The 14678-nt window shown below is 42.3% G+C and overlaps 1 protein-coding gene across 3 annotated transcripts in view; it reads right to left on the minus strand.

Annotated features, from left to right (window-relative positions):
* Positions 1-1281, minus strand: part of LOC104984284 (SNRPN upstream reading frame protein) — a 31986-nt gene extending 30705 nt beyond the window's left edge. For 2 of the 3 annotated variants that reach the window (XR_824736.1, XM_010833953.1), the window contains exon 1: positions 1140-1239. Coding sequence is in view for 2 of the 3 variants with exons in the window: in XM_010833953.1 (XP_010832255.1) it covers positions 1140-1153 (14 nt within the window). In the remaining variant the exon portion in view is untranslated. Of the gene's footprint in view, positions 1-1139 lie in introns of all 3 variants that reach the window. The other variant, XM_010833954.1, reaches the window with a different exon arrangement.
* Between the last annotated feature and the right edge of the window lie 13397 nt (positions 1282-14678).

Below are 14678 nucleotides of genomic sequence, written 5' to 3' on the forward strand. Positions count from 1 at the left end.
CCCGAGTCCGCCTCTCCCGCTTTGCGCACGGCTCTCCGGAGGGCGCGGCCGACTCCCCGCCTGCAGGCCGCAGGACCGCCCCTCCCACACTGCGGCACCATGGGGAGGGCCGCGCCCCCACTCCGCGCCTGCGCAGAGCCGCACAGCTGCGGTGGCCGCCATCTTCGCAGAGCCGCACAAAGGTTGTGATGCCACACCGACCCCCACACTCCTGAGCTGGCCTTCGAAACTCTCGTTCCAAACGCAGGGAAAATGCATGCGAACAAGAAACTCCTCTGGCTGTCACATCCCAGAACCTGGCAGGTCCCATGCATTAGATGGGCTGTGAATACCACATCCCTCCTCTTACACCAAGCTCACAAATGGGAGATATCTAAAGGCATCAAGTATATAAGGACCAGACATTTTTGCAGCCACCCCTTCAATTTAGGGACAGAGTAGTTTTGCTGCACTATTCAAACTCTAAGACCACTGCCGGTGACGAGAACACTGAACAGTTCTCTCTTTTCTTCAAACATATGGCCTCCTCCACCCGCATGCCCCCACCCACTCACCTCTTGCGGCCATGTCACAAGACTTCTTTGTCATGCCCCCACCATTGCCGGCACCCCACCACCCCCACATACCGAGGCCACAGAGGGACCCCACCACGCTCCCTCTGCCCCCCTACACCCCCCACGGGCAGCGCGGTCTCTCGGCCGCCCCCTCAATAAGCCGCCACCATGGCCACCGCGACCACTCCATCGCCCCTTCCTCATCAATGCCGCGGGGACCACCACAACCACTCCCTCCCGCTGCTGCCACACATCAGCACCTCCGTGGACACGGCAGCTGTGGACGCCGCTAACCGCGCCCTCCCCCGACTGTTGCATTGTGGCCAGCCGCGGTCGCGGCCTCAACCACCGGAACAAAGAATCAGAGAATCTTAGGGGGTGCAACATGACGGTGCAGATACCCCCAAGACCTGACAAAACACGGTCGGGAGAGTCAGTCCAGCCCCAAGCCTCCAGAAGTTGTTCCATCCGGCCACCGAACAAAGAACTTGAGAGCCCAGATCCCCAGTAAATACCGAAATACTTCTAGTTCTGGAAGCTCAGGATGATTAAAAAAAAAAAAATGTTGCCCACCACACGGCTGACCTGGCCCGCTCCATCGCGCCGCTGGCCGCTCCTCAGAACACAACGTCACGCATCTCCGGCTGGCAGACCACGCTGCGCTGCTCCACCGCCACGGCACCACTCCGCAGACTCCGCCTGAGCATGCGCGGCAAGCCGCCCCGCTCCTGGCGACCGGACTCTGCCGCGCCTGCGCAGTCTGTTTGCCGCAGTGGCGAGGCGCTGCGGCACTGCTGGTGACGCGCGCTCTCTCAGGCAGGGAAACCGGGAATGGTGTCTACCCCACCCCGGTGATCAAAGTCCTACGGCCTTTGGGGTCGGGGAGCGCTAGGGACCACCATGAGCCAGCAGTTAATGGCTCTTAGAATTGCACCAAATGTTAACAGTTGTACTTCAACCCAGAGTGGTACCTCCCAGTGGAGTGGGAATTGGGTATTTCCTTTTTGTTAACATTCAAAAGTCTGTACCTTATTCAGGTTTCCTCAGGCTTTCCACTGGTGACCTTATCCTGTTGCAGGGTAACACAGATATTATGTTACATTTATATGTTTTATATACACATATAAAGCAAGTCATGATTTCGTTAAACTTCTTTACTGTGACATTTTAGATTTTAATCTATTGAAAATTTTTTACCATGTTTGTATTTTTACAGTAATGATTGCTTTCAGAATTAAAGTATTATTAACATGAAACAAAATTAATTCTAAGCTCTAATGTACTTGCTGTCAATTTCCTTGACCCATCTTCACCATTTTCTAGCCTGCTCTTTCTGCCAGTCTGCCCAGACTCCTAATTTCGTGGCTGCTCAATATTCCTTGGTGACTAAGACGGTAAAGAATCTGCCTACAATGCTGGAGACCTGCGTTTGATCCCTGGGTTGGGAGGTTCCCCTAGAGGAGGGCATACAACCCACTCCAGTATTCTTGCCTGGAGGATCCCATGAACAGACAGCCTAGCGGGATACAGTCCATGGGAGTCACAAACAGTCAGACACGACTGAGCAACTAAGTACTATAGTTAAGAAGCTGGCTTTGGATGGCGGGAAAGGCATGATAGGATCCCGGCATTACAAGTGACACAGAGAGAGTGGCCATTTTGGCTCACTCATTTATTGAAAGAGAATAAATTCCGTTTGTAGGGGTGAGCATATCCTGCAATTAGCAAGTGAATATACAGAAAAGAAGACTTCCCAGCAAAATGATATCGCCCAACCATTCTTTTTTTTTTTTTTTAATGTAGGCATCACAATTCAAACACTCAGAGATATGAGTTTAAAAGACATTAAATCTAGACTATAATTATTCTCTATGCAACTGAAACTGGAGTCTGCAAAAAGTGATCAGAGCTCCTACATCACACAATATACAAAAATTAACTCAAAATGGATATGGATGACATTTCGTTTGTAAGAGTAAAATGCAAATCTCTTAGGAAACAAAGACGTAAATCTGTGTGATTCTGACTGAAGGAATGGTTTCTTAGATACACCAATGCACAAGCAACCAAAATAAATAAATAAATTGGACTTTATCACAAGTACATTAAGTTTTTGCTTGAACGATTACTTAAATAAATGAAAAGACAGCCAGCATAATAGTATAAAAATTTGCAAATCATAATGCTATCTGATAAAGGAAGACTTACAATTAAAAACTAAAAAGACAAAAAATTTAATGGGCAAAGGATTTGAATTTGATAATTCACCCCAAACTGGCAAACAAATGGACAATCACCACATGAAAGGATGCTCAGCATCATTAATTCTTAGAGAAATGCAAATGAATGGCTTCATGAAATACGAATTCACACTCATTAGGAGGGCTACAATCAGAAAGACAATAACAAGTGTTAAGGAGGATGTGGAGAAATTGGAACCTTTCAACACAGCTCATAGGAATGTAAAATAGTGTAGTCATTTAGGAAGAGTTTGGGAGTACCTAAAAATTTAACCATAAAGTTACCATATGTTCCCTCCTAGAGTTCTATTCCTAAGTATGTAACCCAAAATAAATGAAAACACACATCTGCAAAAAGTTGTACATGAATTTTCATAGCAACCCTCCTATAATAGTCAGAAGTGAAAATAACCCAAATTTCTATCAACTGGTGAATGGATAAGCAAAATATATGGTATGGTGTAACTACAATAGAATAGCATTTGGCCATTAAAAGGAATGAAGTATTGATTCATGCTACAAAATGGATGAACCCTGAAAATGTTAAGTGAAAGGCTATATTCTTTTATGTGTCCATTAAATGATTGTTCAAAATAGGCAAATCCATAGAGTTGGAAAACTGATTAGTGATTGTCAGGAAATGAAAGAAAGAAAAAATGGAGATGGACTGCTAATTGTTAAAGTGTTTCTTTACAGAATGATGAAATGTTCTGGATTTGGATACTTGGGAGGGTTGTAAAACATTGTGAATACATTAAAAAGCACTGAATTGTGCAGTTTTTAAAAGATTTTCTTGTATATGCATTATAAGTTAATTTCTTTTTAATCCCAATTGAGGGACATTCTACAAAATACCTGACGAGTAATTGCCAAAACTGTCAAGAACATCAAAAATAAAGGCTGAGAAACTTTCTGAGTCTTATCATAACCAAGAAGAGCCTTGAGACAGGAGTACTAAATGTAATATATCATCCTGAATGAGATCTTGGACATTATGGAAAAACTGAGGACATCTGAATAAACCATAAACTTCCGTTAATAATAATGTACCAATATTGGTTCATTATTGTAATGGGTGTACCATACAAATGTAACATATTGATAATAGGGGAATATATGTATGAGATATAGGGGAACTCTCTGTACTACCTTCAAAATAATTGTGTAAATATAAAAGTATTCTGAAGATAAATTTGGTTAAGGGAATAAACCTGGATCAGAAAATTATATGCAAAAATATTCCAACATGGTCACCTATAAAAGAGAAGAAGGCTCACATACAAGGGAAGAAGTATTTTTCACATACTGAAAAAAAAAATCTAATTTGAAAGATTTTTGTCTGTAACTTGAATTTATGAACTATATGAAGTAAAAAGTAAAGGGAACAGAAAAAGTTGTTCAAGGAAACTTGTCTGGCAAAAGACAATAAAGTTAAAAGGGAAAACACAAGAGAACTCATTTGCTATATACTTAGATAATGAGTTATCATTAATTCTGTATCATTAATGAATCATTAATTGTCATTAATTATCACTACAGCCAGAATGTATAGAAATCAATAAGGAAAAGGGAACCTCAAAGAAAAAAGTGCAAGGATGCCCAATCATTATGAAGTATCTTCCAGGTACTTTAACACTAGTTCAAATAACAACCATATGACTTATTTCGTATCTCCATCTCTTTTACAGGTTAGGAAATTGAGACACAGAGAAGTAAAAATCCACACTCAGAGTCACACAGATCATAGGTGGTTGAGCTCAGATTCAAGCCCAGCACCCTGGCTCCAATACCCCCGCTCTTAACCACTACTCTTAACCATCTGTAATGGCCTAACCATCTTGTAGGGTAATGACTCTGTTCATTATAATTTTAATTCCACAACCGATGTGCACAAATCCACATATGAGAACCCAAGCAGAAAGCTGGGTGAAAAGAGAAAACAACACAAAAACCCAAAACTGCCCCCTTATTCTCCTTACTTAAGTCACTAGGAGGGAGGCCTGGTGTGCTGCAGTCCCTGGGGTCGCAAAGAGTTGGATATGACTGAGCAACTGAACTGAACTGAACTGAAGGGGACAACAGAGGATGAAATGGTTGGATGGCATCACCAACGTAATGGACATGAGTTTGAGTAGGCTCCAGGAGTTGGTGATGGACACGGAAGCCTGGCGTGCTGCAGTCCATGGGGTCACAAAGAATGGGACACGACTGAGCGACTGAACTGAACTGAAGGCACTGGGTGGCAGTCTTTCACTACAGGCACAATTGGTTCACAAGAAGCTCAACAGGAGAGAGAAATATTTGCTGCAGGCCCCCTCCCCCACCTTGGGAACAGCAGGAGGGAGATTCTCCTATTTAGCAGCTTTCTTGGAAAGTCCCAGGACCAACTCAGGAAGAGGCTGATCAGGGGAAGAAAGTACCTACTTGTTTAGAAACAAAACACATGCAATAAAAAGATACTCTTCCACCCACAGATTCTATATACATTCTCACTATGTCTCCAGATTTGGGGGCAAGAATTCTCTAGACGGGTCAAACGACCACATCACATCCCACCTACAACTTATGCATTTTTTAATGGTTGGGAAGGAATCAAAAGAAAGAATATTTTGTAATACAAAAATTATATGAAGTTCAAATTTCAGTATCTAGGAGTAAAGTGCATGTAGAACATAGCTGAATAGAAAAACCCAGACTTTTCCCAAGTAAGGAAAAATCCAGGTCCCAAACTGCTGTGTGTTTCTCCTTTAGCCTTACACAATTATCACACTCACATAGAATACTTCACTTCTGACATTTCCATCACCAAATATGTGTTGGGTTTTCTCTAAACCAAGTAATTATCCATTACACCAGCTGGATGTCTTACAATTTAACTCAATTCTAATATTATCTACCTGGATATAGTATCAGATAACACAGGTCAGATCCCACAGCCCAGTTCTACAAGACTACTCCTACTCTGCATCAGATGCCAAGTGCAAGGAATACTCCCCAGGTTACCCATAACTTCTGCAGACAAAGAATGTAGCCTGCCATAGCAGTAAACAAAGGATGTTGCCACCATCAAGCCATCACACTCTGCAGCCACCCCCAGCTATGCACCCTGAGGGGATTCAGGATGGAGAAAAACAGGATGTTGACCCTATATGGTTAAGGTGCACATCAAAGGAATGATTTCAGTGAGCCCAGACTCTTGCATCCTCCCAAACATAGAAAAAGTGTGTTAAGTTCATTAACTTGAAATATCTGGTTTTCCTCTAATTAACAGCAGACTTTAATGTTCCCACCACCTGGCTGTGGGGTGGGGGGTTGGTTGGTTATTTTTTGCAAAAGCTCCTAAATATCTTGGCTCCTTTTTTAACTCTGGGAAACAGTCCCTCAGGACCGAAGGATTATCTTATGGGCTTCAGTCCTCAGAAAATCTGCCAAATAAAACTGAATTATCAACTTTTAGGTTGTGCTCTTTTTTCCCCCAGTCAACACTTCTGTGGTTTGGAGGCTCCTATGATCTCCTCAATTTATTTGCTATAGCAACTCACAGAATTTAGGGAAAACTTTACTTACGTTTCCTAGTTTATTAAAGGATATGATAAATGATACAGCTGAACAGCCTGAAGAGATACTTAGGGTGAGGTCTGGGAGGGTTGTCCTGTGAACCTGGGGTGCATCAATGTCCTCCCAGTACACAGATAGTTCACCAACCTACAATTTTCCCAAACATCATACTTTGGGAATTTTTGTGGAGCCTTCCTCATATAGGCATGTTCATTTATTAACTCCATTTACAGCCCCTCTCTCCTCTCTAGAGAAGTGAGGGGTGGGACTCAAAAATTCCAGGCTTCTAAGCATGGCTTGGTCTTTCTGATGTTCAAGAGTCACCCAGTAGCCCACCCAGTCACCTCATTAGAACAGAAGATGCTCCAAATATTCTTCTCACTTAGCAGCTTACAAAAGATTTAGGAGCCCTGTGTCAAGGATGAGATCAAAGACAAATATTAGAACCAGAGGTGTCCCTAGTGTTCTTATTGTTCAGTCACTCAGTTGTGTTCAACTCTTTGAGACCCCATGGACTGCAGTACACCAGGCTTCCCTGTCCTTGTCCATCGAGTTGGTGATGCCATCCCACCATCTTATCCTCTGTCGTCCCCCTTCTCCTCCTGTCTTCAATCTTTCCCAGGATCAGGGTCTTTACCAATGAGTGAGTTCTTCACATAAGGTGGCCAAAGTTTTGGAGCTTCAGCATCAGTCCTTCTAGTGAATGTTCAGGGTTGATTTCCTTTAGGATTGACTGGTTTGATCTGCTTGCAGTCCAAGGGACTCTCAAGAGTCTTCTCCAAAACCACAGTTCAAAAGTGTCAATTCCTTGGCACTCAGCCTTCTTCATAGTCCAATTCTCACATTTATACATGACTACTGGAAAAACCATAGCTTTGACTAGATGGACCTTTGTTGGCAAAGTAATGTCTCTGCTTTTTAATATACTGTCTAGTTTGGTCAAAGCTTTTCTTCCAAGGAGGAAGCATGTTTTAATTTCATGGCTGCAGTCATCATCTGCAGTGATTCTGGATCCCAAGAGAATAAAGTCTGTCACTGTTTCCCCATCTATTTGCCATGAAGTGATGGGACTGGGTGTCATGATCTTAGTTTTTCGAATGTTGAGTTTTAAGACAAGTGTTCTTATTACTTAGGAATTTATAGGGTTTTAGGAGCTCTGTGGCAGGAACTGGGAGCAGAGACTGGCATTTAATTTTTTTTCTGTTATCTTACAATAGCTTTGTACATTTAATTACATATTACCTATGGTTACAACTGCAGGGCTGAGCAGTTACAACTGATGGGGTTAAAGGCATACTGCCTCTGGTGGCTCAGACAGTAAAGAATCTTCCTGCAAGGTGGGAGGCCTGGGTTCATTCAATCCCTAGGTTGGGATCATCCCTTGGAAAAAGGAATGGTGACTCATTCCAGTATTCTTGCCTGGAAATCCCAAGGACAGAGGTGCCTGGTGGGCTACAGTCCATCAGGTCGAAAAGAGTCACACACTACTGAGGGACTAACACACATATCCCCAACACAGGGGCTTCCCCAGTGACTCAGGTGGTGAAGAACTCCCCTACCAATATAGGAGACTCAAGAGATATGTGTTCCATCCCTAACTCAGGAAGATCCCCTGGAGAAGAAAATGGCAAACTGCGCCAGTATTCTTGCCTGAGAATTTCATGGACACAGGAGCCTGGCAAGCTACAGTCCATGAGGTCACAAAGGAGTCAGACAGGACTGAGCACACCCGCACGCACTCATGCATGCACCCCAACATATGCTTCATTGAATATTTTAAGCTGACGGTTCGGAGAAAATAGAAGAAGCAGGAAGGTCACTGTGATCTTCTCCCAACCCTCCTCTGAGATGAGTCATAAAAGTCTCCTGTGAGAGGTGCCCATCCTATACCCAGGGGGAAGGATCATTTTTATTTCCAAAGACAAAAGGATGCCCAGAGGAATAAGAAAAATAGTTTTAATAAATTTCATCCAGTTTTATTCACTAACCTCATCCTCTCTGACATTTCTGTACAAACTTGGCATAAAAATAATCAAGGTCTGTTTCTATAGAATTTAAAATTCTAACTATAGAATTTAGGAATTCTAATTTTCCTTAGGAATGAGGGCTCCTATGTCACATTAAATAAATTTGCATGGGGAATTCCTCAGTGGTCCAGTGGTTAGGACTCCATTCAGGACTCCATGTGTTCACTGCTGAGGATCCAGGGTATGATCCTTGGTTGAGGAACTAGGACCCCACCAGCCACCCAGAGCTGGCAAAAGAAAAGGATCATAAATAAATTTGTTTGTCTTTGTAAGTTTAATTTTCAAATCGTGCCAGGACAGGGTTGAGGAGAGCTTTTTCCTGCACTAAACAGCAGAAACTATTTTTAAAAAAGCCAAAAATATTTACTATCTGACTGTGATGGTAATTTTATGTGTCAAATTGACTAGGACGTGCTGCTGCTGCTGCTAAATCACTTCAGTCGTGTCCGACTCTATGTGACCCCATAGATGGCAGCCCACCGGGCTCCGCCATCCCTGGGATTCTCCAGGCAAGAACACTAGAGTGGCTTGCCATTTCCTTCTCCAATGCATGAAAGTGAAAAGTGAAAGTGAAGTCGTTAAAGCTTGTCTTGACTCTTAGTGACCCCATGGACTGCAGCCTACAGGCTCCTCCATCCATGGGATTTTCCAGGCTAGAGTACTGGAGTGGGTTGCCATTGCCTTCTCCCAACTAGGACATAGTACTCAGATATTTGGTCAAACATCATCTGTTTGTTGCTGTGGAGATATTCTTCAGATGGGATTAACATTTAAATCAGTAGACTTAGAGCAAAGCAGATTACTCCCATAATGTAGGTAAGTCTCATTCAATCAGTTGAAGGTCTTAAGCAAAAGCAGACTGAGGTCCCCAAAGAAAGATAGAATTCTCCCAGCAGATAGCCTTTGGAGTCTTGCTGTACATTCAACACTTCCCTGGGTTCCCAACCTGCTGGCTTACCCTGCAGATTTTGGATTTGCCATTGACTCACATGAGTCAATTTCTAAAAATAAATTTTTATTTGTCCAACAAATTGGCCCTTTAGAGAAAAAGTTTGCTGATCTTTATCTTAGTCACTTTTATCACAAAAGTTGTCAGGAATTCCTAGTCAGAATAGTGTGATTAACAATCTTCCTTTTACAATATATGTAAATGAAACCATCAGGCTGATATATAGCAACAACATGGATGAAATTTCAGGGCATTATGTGAATGAACTATGGCAGACAGCAAAGGACAAATATTATATGATTCTACTTACACGAGATACCTGGAGTAGTCAGATTCATAGAGACATAAAGTAGAATGGTCATTGGTAGGGGCTGGGAATAGGGAGAAATGGGGAACTGTTGTTTAGTGGGTACTCTTTCAGTTAGTCAAAATGAAATGAGTTCTGGAGATGTATGGTTGATAGTTGCAGAACAGTGTGACACACAATGCCTGCCATTGAGCTATACATTTTAAATGGCAAATTTTATTTAACATGAATTTTATCACAGTAAAAAAAATAGTACAAAGCACTATGATGAGTAAGCAAATTATTAGATTCATGAAAAGAAAGCCCAGATGCAAATTAAAAAAAAAAAATACTCAAAATGTCTATACATTATAGTTTTCCAGGGAAGTTGTTTTGGTTCTGTTAATTGCTTTACAAGTTACTTGCAAAATATATTTAAATAATTTTTACATCAACAATAAATTCTGTTGATAATTTAAAGTAAGTAAAATATTTCTTTGGTCTCCACTACTGTGGCACCAACCATCATTACTCCATTGATCCAAATTTGTACTATCAGCAAATTTGTCTCCCCTCCATTGAGACACTGACTCCCAACACCTTCACATTTTCAGCACCACATTCTTACCAGATATCAAGAATCAGAGTTCCTGAAAGTTTGTGCTGGGCTGTGCTAAGTAACTTCAGTCATGTCTGACTCTTTGCGACCCTGTGGACCATAGCCTGCCAGGTTCCTCTGTCCGTGGGATTCTTCAGGAAAGAATACTGGAGTGGGCGTCCATCCCTTCCTCCAGGGGTCTAGTTTATAAAGCACCAAACTTGGTCTCCCAGATCTTGATGCCAAAAAGCATATTAAGCTGTACCTAATTCTTAGAGACATTTTACACAAAATCATAGAATATAAGTAAATGTATCTTTCAGCAAGTGGTTCGTTAATTACACAACTTAGAGGCCACTGATGAGAATCTTGAATGGGAAAGAGCAGGAAGAGTGCAAAAGGGAGAAAGAATATAAGCCACACAATTTATAATATATCTTTGCCTTAGTCCCAAAGAGTGAATATCCATAGTATACTTTTCTCAAAAGCAAAATGAGCTTTCTAACACCTAACCTTATTTGGGGGCAAATTTTCAGATACCATTGCATTGAACCAGAGATCAAATTGCCAACATTCGTTGGATCATAGAAAAACCAAGAGAGTTCCAGAGAAACATCTACTTCTGCTTTATTGACTATGCCAAAGCCTTTGACTCTGTGGATCACAACAAATTCTGGAAAATTCTGAAAGAGATGGGAATACCAGACCACCTGACATGCCTCTTGACAAATCTGTATGCAGGTCAAGAAGCAACAGTTAGAACTAGACATGGAACAACAGACTGGTTCCAAATTGGGAAAGGAGTACATCAAGGCAGTATATTGTCACCCTCTCCAGGAAAGAACACTGGAGTGGGTTGCCATTTCCTTCTCCAATGAATGAAAGTGAAAAGTGAAAGTGAAGTCGCTTAGTCCTGTCTGACTCTTAGTGACCCCATGGACTGCAGCCCACCAGGCTCCTCTGTCCATGGGATTTTCCAGGCAAGAGTACTGGAGTGGGGTGCCATTGCCTTCTCCGTTATTTAACTTACATGCAGAGTACATCATGAGAAATGCCAGGTTGGATGAAGTGCAAGCTGGAATCAAGATTGCCAGGAGAAATATCAATAACATCACATATACAGATGACACCACCTTTATGGCAGAAAATGAAGAAGAACTAAAGAACCTCTTGATGAAAGTGAAAGAGGAGAGTGAAAAAGTTGGCTTAAAACTCAACATTCAGAAAACTAAGATCATGGCATCTGGTCCCATCTCTTCATGACAAATAGATGGGGAAACAATGGAAACAGTGACAGACTTTATTTATTTTTGGCTCCAAAATCTTTGCAGGTGGTGACTACAGCTGTGAAGTCAAAAGATGCTTGCTCCTTAGAAGAAAAGCTATGACCAACCTAGACAGCATATTAAAAAGCAGAGACATCACTCTGCCAACAAAGGTTCATCTAGTCAAAGCTTTGGTTTTTCCAGTAGTCATGTTTGGATGTGAGAGTTGAACTATAAAGAAAGCTGAGCACCAAAGAATTGATGCTTCTGAACTGTGGTGTTGGAGAAGACTCCTGAGAGTTCCTTGAATTGCAAGGAGATCCAAACAGTCCATCCTAAAGATCAGTCCTGAATATTCATTGGAAGGACTTATGCTGAAGCTGAAACTTCAATAATTTGGCCACCTGATGCAAAGACGTGACTCACTGGAAAAGACCCTGCTGCTGCTGCTAAGTTGCTTCAGTCGTGTCCGACTCTGTGCGACCCCATAGATGGCAGCCCACCAGGCTCCCTCATCCCTGGGATTCTCCAGGCAAGAACACTAGAGAGGGTTGCCATTTCCTTCTCCAATGCATGAAAGTGAAAAGTGAAAGTGAAGTCGCTCAGTCGTGTCTGAATCTTAGCGACCCCATGGGCTGCAGCCTACGAGGCTCCCCCGTCCATGGGATTTTCCAAGCAAGAGTACTGGAGTGGGGTGCCATTGCCTTGTCAGCTGGAAAACATTAAAAGCAGGAGGAGAAGGGGATGACAGAGGATAGGATGGTTGGATGGCATCACTGACTCAATGAACATGAGTTGAGCAAGCTCCGGGAATTGGTGATGGACAGGGAAACCTGGCGTGCTGCAGTCCATGGAGTCACAAAGAGTCAGACATGACTGTGCAGCTGAACTGACTGATATCTAGAAAAGCACTAATTCTCTTCATGGTAACATCAGATCCTTGTGACTAGCAGAAAAACTTTTGTAAAATGAGGCCTTAATTGTATTGAACTCCACCTTCACCAAAACCTTATATATTGACTTTCTTTCCATTGCCTCTTTGAAGCAGTCTCTCAGAGCTATCTGAGGTGTTGCCTCCTAGGCTGCGGTCCTCATTTTGGCCCAAACAAAGCTTAACACAATTTTCTGATGGTATCTGTAGGTTTTTCTAAGTAACATATCATGTCATCTGCAAATAGTGAGAGTTATACTTCTTCCTTTTCAATATGGATTCCTCTTATTTCTTTCTCTTTGATTGCCACAGCTAGGACTTCCAAAACTATATTAAATAATAGTGGTGAGAGTGGGTACCCTTGTCTTATTCCTGATCTTAGAGGGAATCCTTTTCAGTTTTTTCACCATTTAGAGTAATGTTTGCTCTGGGCTTGTGGTATATGGCTTTTATTATGTTAAAGTAGGTTCCTTCTATGCCAATTTTTTGAAGAGCTTTTATCATAAATGGGTGCTGAATTTTTTCAAAAGCTTTTTCTGCACCTATTGAAATTATAGTATGGTTTTTAGCTTTCAAGTTGTTAATATGGTGTATAACACTGATTGATCTGCATTTATTAAAGAATCCTAGCACCAGACAGAATGGCCATAGCCAAAAAATCCACAAACAACAAGTGCTGGAGAGGGTATGGAGAAAAGGGAACACTCCTACACTGCTGGTGGGAATGTAAATTGATACAGTCACTGTGGAAGATAGTATGGAGATTCCTTCAGTTCAGTCACTCAGTCGTGTCTGACTCTTTGTGACCCCATGAATCGCAGCACACCAGGCCTCCCTGTCCATCACCAACACCTGGAATTCACTCAGACTCACGTGCATCGAGTCAGTGATGCCATCCAGCCATCTCATCCTCTATCGTCCCCTTCTCCTCCTGCCCCCAATCGCTCCCAGCATCAGAGTCTTTTCCAGTGAGTCAACTCTTCACATGAGGTGGCCGAAGTAGTGGAGTTTCAGCTTCAGCATCATCCCCTCCAAAGAAATCCGAGGGCTGATCTCCTTCAGAATGGAGATTCTTAAAAAACTATAAATAAAACCATATGACCCAGCAATTCCACTTCTAGGCATATACCCTGAAGAAACCAAAACTGAAAAAGATACATCGGAGTATCTTTGCAATACTATTTAGAATTGCATCACTATTTAGAATAGCCAAGGCCTGGAAGATGAATGGATAAAGAAGATGTGGTACATATACACAATGAAATAGTACTCAGCCATAAAAATGAACACATTTGAGTCAGTTCTAATGAGGTAGATGAGCCTACAGCCTATTACACAGAGTGAAGTAAGTCAGAAAGAGAAAAGAAGTATAATATATTAATGCATGTATGTGGAATCCAGACCGATGTTACTGACTAAACTTTTCAGAGAGCAGCAATGGAGACAAAGACATAGAGAACAGACTTATGGACAGGGGTGGGGGAAATGAGGGAGAGGGTGAAACAAATGAAGAGAATAGCATGGATGTATATATACTAACATATGTAAATAGATAGCAAATGGGAATTTGCTATATGCCTCGGAGAACTCAAACTGGGACTCTATAGTAACCTAGAGGGCTGGGAATGGGTGGGACGTGGGAGGGATATTCAAGAGGGAGGGGACATATATACACCTATGATTAATTCATATTGATGTATAACAGAAATCAAAGCAATATTGTGAAGCAATCAATAAAAATAAATATTAAAACAAAACTTGCAACTTTCATATTGTGCATCACTGATCTGATCTGATCTGATCTGATAAAAGGCCAAAAAGTGGATTAGTTCAGTTCAGTCACTCAGTCGTGTCCGACTCTTTGCGACCCCATGAATCATAGCATGCCAGGCCTCCCTGTCCATCACCAACTCCCGGAGTTCACTCAGACTCATGTCCATCAAATCAGTGATGCCATCCAGCCATCTCATCCTCTGTCGTCCCCTTCTCCTCCTGCCCCCAATCCCTCCCAGCATCAGAGTCTTTTCCAATGAGTCAACTCTTCGCATGAGGTGGCCAAAGTACTGGAGTTTCAGCTTTAGCATCATTCCTTCCAAAGAAATCCCAGGGCTGATCTCCTTCAGAATGGACTGGTTGGATCTCCTTGCAGTCCAAGGGATTCTCAAGAGTCTTCTCCAACACCACAGTTCAAAAGCATCAATTCTTCAGCGCTCAGCCTTCTTCACAGTCCAACTCTCACATCCATACATGACCACAGGAAAAACCATAGC

Source organism: Bison bison, unplaced genomic scaffold (genome assembly GCF_000754665.1).
Source record: "Bison bison bison isolate TAMUID 2011002044 unplaced genomic scaffold, Bison_UMD1.0 scf7180017863974, whole genome shotgun sequence".
Lineage (NCBI taxonomy): Eukaryota > Metazoa > Chordata > Mammalia > Artiodactyla > Bovidae > Bison > Bison bison.